The sequence below is a fragment of the Conger conger genome, chromosome 3 (genome assembly GCF_963514075.1).
Source record: "Conger conger chromosome 3, fConCon1.1, whole genome shotgun sequence".
Taxonomy (NCBI): Eukaryota; Metazoa; Chordata; class Actinopteri; order Anguilliformes; family Congridae; genus Conger; species Conger conger.
In genome coordinates this window covers 81,309,401-81,313,891 of record NC_083762.1, presented here as the reverse complement: position 1 = coordinate 81,313,891, position 4,491 = coordinate 81,309,401, and the positions used below count along the sequence as shown (strand labels likewise).

The 4,491-nt window shown below is 49.4% G+C and overlaps 1 protein-coding gene across 1 annotated transcript in view; it reads right to left on the bottom strand.

Moving 5' to 3' along the window:
* Positions 1 to 3,327: 3,327 nt before the first annotated feature.
* The window catches only part of sema5ba (sema domain, seven thrombospondin repeats (type 1 and type 1-like), transmembrane domain (TM) and short cytoplasmic domain, (semaphorin) 5Ba), a 163,560-nt gene continuing 162,396 nt past the window's right edge, over positions 3,328 to 4,491 (bottom strand). Inside the window, 3 exon segments of the mRNA XM_061234919.1 lie at positions 3,328 to 3,866; positions 3,868 to 3,909; positions 3,912 to 3,959. Of these exon segments, the coding sequence (XP_061090903.1) occupies positions 3,585 to 3,866; positions 3,868 to 3,909; positions 3,912 to 3,959 (372 nt within the window). The 3' untranslated portion in view covers positions 3,328 to 3,584.

The following is a 4,491-nucleotide window of genomic DNA, read 5'->3' as shown; positions in this document are numbered from 1 at the left end:
AATAAAAACGCAGCGTGCTGTATGGAGAGGCTGGAAGAGGCCTCTCTCCGTCCGGAACACAAAAAGACACGGGGGGGGGGGGGGCCACACACAGGGCGTCGATTGGCATCAGGATTCTGTTTATTATTCTTTACAATGTACAATATACAAAAATATAGAGTACCAAAAAATTCACAGTGTCTAAAAGGCAGTGATTACAGTCTAGATGGCGGGCTAACAGTACCACCAGGTCAGTTGCATAGAAGGGCCCGAGGCCTTCGGGATGGAGCTCGGCAACGCAGCGCGTCCAATCGGGGACAATCACGGGGCGAGGGCGTCCAATCACAAATAATCACAGGGGCGAAATCGACCAATCGCAAGCATGGAAAACGGAAAGGCTCTGGAGAGACGGGGGGGAGTCTTCACGGCGCTTCTGAAAACCGCTCGGAGACGTCGCTGAAGGGCGGGAGAGAGTGGCTGGCGTTAATTCGGCCGGCGGAGGAGCGCTGGACTCGAGACTCGCGGAAGATGTCGCGCTGAGCGCGCGGTTACGACTTCCGCTTCAGCTCAGAGGCTCCCCGGCCTGAACAGAAATGTTCACAGAGCAGAACTGGACCGTGTCGTGATTGGCGGCTTGGAGAGAACCTATAATAGCCGTGTCCGTAGCGCGGAAGTATAGCCCATGCAACTTCGCAAAGTTCGCTAGAAATGTAACTGAGGCCATTGAACATGAATGAGGCCACTGTGAAGCCATGGCAGAACGTTGGATTCTCAAGATCCAGACTGAGCGGTTAAGCTGGTCGCACTGCCGTTGCCCGTTGGAACATGTAGTTCAGAGTACTGACAAACTCCATCCCCCACAATCCCTATGGTTGGTATTTACATGACTTCTGCAATTTCTTTTCTTTTTTTTTTTCTTTTTCTTTTCTTTTTTTTTTTTACAACTATAAGGCTTTTAAAAACAGTGTTAGCTATACAATATACATTTACATTACACTAAGTTCATTAAATTGTCATTGAACAGGGCCTCGTATGTACAGATAAACTCTCCAGCACAACAGAAAGCCCTTCTGGCTTTGCAAATCCATGAACAGGCAAATAAAAAAACGTCAGAATAATAAAATGCCCATCAGATCCCAAGATTCAGTATAAATTATCAACATTTTTGTTCATGACTGTTACCACCGCAGTAGCTTATAATAATTTGCGTCTTTTACACACAATATGGCAAAAACACGTAGTGCGTTAACGGTAAGCACATAAACAGGTGGCTGTGATATACCCAGCGAACACAAAATGTTCTCGCGACGTTGCTGGAATGTTCTGCCAGTGTTATAACATTGACACTCTGGCAGCAACGTTGTGAGAAGGCTTTCGCGTTGGCTGCGATCTCACTGAGAAGTGACGGAGATGCACCCTTCCAACAATCCCAAAATATATATATTCTTTACAAGGCGTCACGTGTAAGGAAAACAAAAAACACTTAACGTACACAAACAGAGCAGCCAATCCTCGGCCCAACACTCACACAAGCACAAGTGTCTCCTTTTGAAACTCCTCATATTAAAAACAGCTCGTTGTTAAAAGCGTGGTTTAGTGATGATGAGTGGGGGAGTGTGCCCGCAGTAGCACTTACACGGACAGAGTAAATATTTACCCACGCATGCTGTTCATTGGTCGCATTATTTCCTGTTCTGCGAATGAAACGCAGCGATGGAGCCGTGTGTTACCGCAGAGAGGGTGGCGAGCAGGATTAGTGCACTTTATGCAGCGTGAAAACTCAATTCAGTTCAATCACAAGTTCGACCGCAGTATTAAACAGCCATTACGAGCCATTACAAGCTTATCCTACTCCCTCTTTAAAAAAGAAAAACAACACATTTCCCTTTTGTAAATTGTAAAAAAATAAGTGCCTGGACAGCCAACCGGTGCTAGCGTGAAGCGCATCCAGACCGGACCAGACCGGACCGGACCGGACCAGACCAGCACGCCGGCCACGTGTAACATGATCAGAGAAGCAGTCGACTGAACCCGAGCGTTGAGAGAGAGGTTGGGCGTTCCACATCGGTCATAAAAACCCTTTATACTCTGAACTAAGAGAGGTGGGTACAGGAGCGCCAGACTGCTCATCAATCCTCTGTTCTGTGGAGTCTCACACACACACACACACTCACACACATCACACACACACACACTCACACACATTCACACTCACACACACTCACACACTCACACTCTCTCACACACACACACACACACACACACACTCACACTCACACTCTCTCACACACACACTCACACTCACACACACTCACACACTCACACTCTCTCACACACACACACACACACACACTCACACTCACACACACTCACACACTCACACTCTCTCACACACACACACACTCACGCACACACACTCACTCTCTCACACACACACACACACTCACGCACTCACTCTCACACTCTCTCACACTCTCTCACACTCTCTCACACTCTCTCACACTCTCTCACACTCTCTCACACACACACACACTCACACACTCACACACTCACACACACTCACACTCACACACACTCACACTCTCTCACACACACACACACACACTCACACACTCACACACTCACACTCTCTCACACACACACTCACTCTCACACACACACACACACTCACGCACTCACTCTCACACTCTCTCACACTCTCTCACACTCTCCTCACACTCTCTCACACTCTCTCACACACACACACACACACACTCCACACACACACACACACACACACACACACACACACACACACACACACACACACACACACACACACACACACGCTGGTTCTCTCGGTGCTGAGATGCCACGGCTCTGTCCTCTGGCCTACTCTCAGACGGGGAAGAGACTGGACCGGAACGCACAGAAAAAATAATTAAAAACTAAAAATAACAATAATAAAAGCAAGTCACATTTTCCAATTTCCCTTACAAGGTGTTTCTGAAATCTGCGGAATGGAAGACTATCGCTCGTAGCTCCAGCCCGGTCAGAACTCGGTGAACGCTGCCCCCGGGGCAAAAACGCCACGGAAACAAACGCCCCGGGGCAAAAACGCCACGGAAACAGCCCCCCCTCCTGCAGCCCGTGCCGGTCCCTTCAGCACCATCGCCGGGGTAACCAGAGTGTTCCGGGGGCCCCGTGTAGTCATGGCTTTACTGTTTAGTGAATGAATGCTTTCATCCCGTTCCGTGAAGGCTACATTTTTACCAACATCTCCAGGTTTGGCCACAGGAGATCCCACGCAGAAAGGGTTCATAGAGACGTGAGCCCAACATCACACAAGGGGCCATTCAGCCTGGTCTGTTAGCGGGGCTCCTGTTCACGTGTCCTTCTGCTCCAGTGAGACGCTTATCCTGTGGTGCAAACGCAGTCCAGTTCCACAGACAAGGACTGTATGGGGGGGGGGTTTCGTTTGGGGGGGGTCATGTCACTGTCTGGCAATCCTCAAGAGTCATCGTCCGCCTATCCTTATAAAAGTGCCATCTTAAAAACCCAAGACATCCAGGACCGTAAGAAGAAGAAGAAAAAAACAAAAAACAAACAGAGATTATAATAAAGTATCAGGTTCGTTTTCCCCTGCGAGGAGGAAGAGGAGGAGAGCAGGGATGAAGGTCCCAGGGTGGGCGGAGTCTAACGTTCGCACCGGAGCGACGCTCACTCCACGGCCAGGAAGAGCGGGAGAAAGGGGGAGGAGTTTGGGCGGACCCTGTTGCCGTGACGACAGGGGGGGGGGGTTTGCGGGCGGGGCTTGAGGGCGGGGCCTGCCTCAGCTGTTGCGTGTAGGTCCTGCAGGGGGACGGCGAGGCGTCCGGCCGGTAGTCGTACTTGTTGAGCGTGGCGGGGGTAGTAGGTGGTGGTGTACACGTTGGTCTGCTGGAGGGGCGAGTGAAGAAGTTTGTCCGCTCGTCCGGGAGGAGGTTGTTCTTGTTCAGCGTCTGTAGGGGGCAGAAGATTCCATTAAGAAGATTTGACATTTCTGTGGGAAGGTATACTCAAGTTGGGCCCTTAACCAAAAACAGCTCCAGGGGCTTTACCCCGGTTCTCTCTCCTGCGCACTGTTCTCATTCTCACAAAGAGAAACATGTTCTCAATGGACCTCCTCTGGTTAAATAAAGGTAAACAAAGTTATGTTTAAGTTGTACTTTTCTTGTGGGGCTAATTTGTCCCCATCCAAGTTGTGCCACATTGTTCACCCACAGTTCCCTGTCTCTCCTCCTCCTGCAGGATAAATCTGCCACACAACTGGTTACAAGCCACACTGTATATGGTGTAAATGTGAAAAGCTTGTAAGTCAGGTCTATCTGCAGAGCACATAAATAATGTAATTTATGATTCTGTCAACAGAAGCAGCTTAATGAACAACATTCAGGAACGCACTAAAAAAACACAGACAAACAAAAAACACACAGACACCCCACGCTCTCTCTCTCTCTCTCTCTCTCTCTCTCTCTCTCTCTCTCTCACACA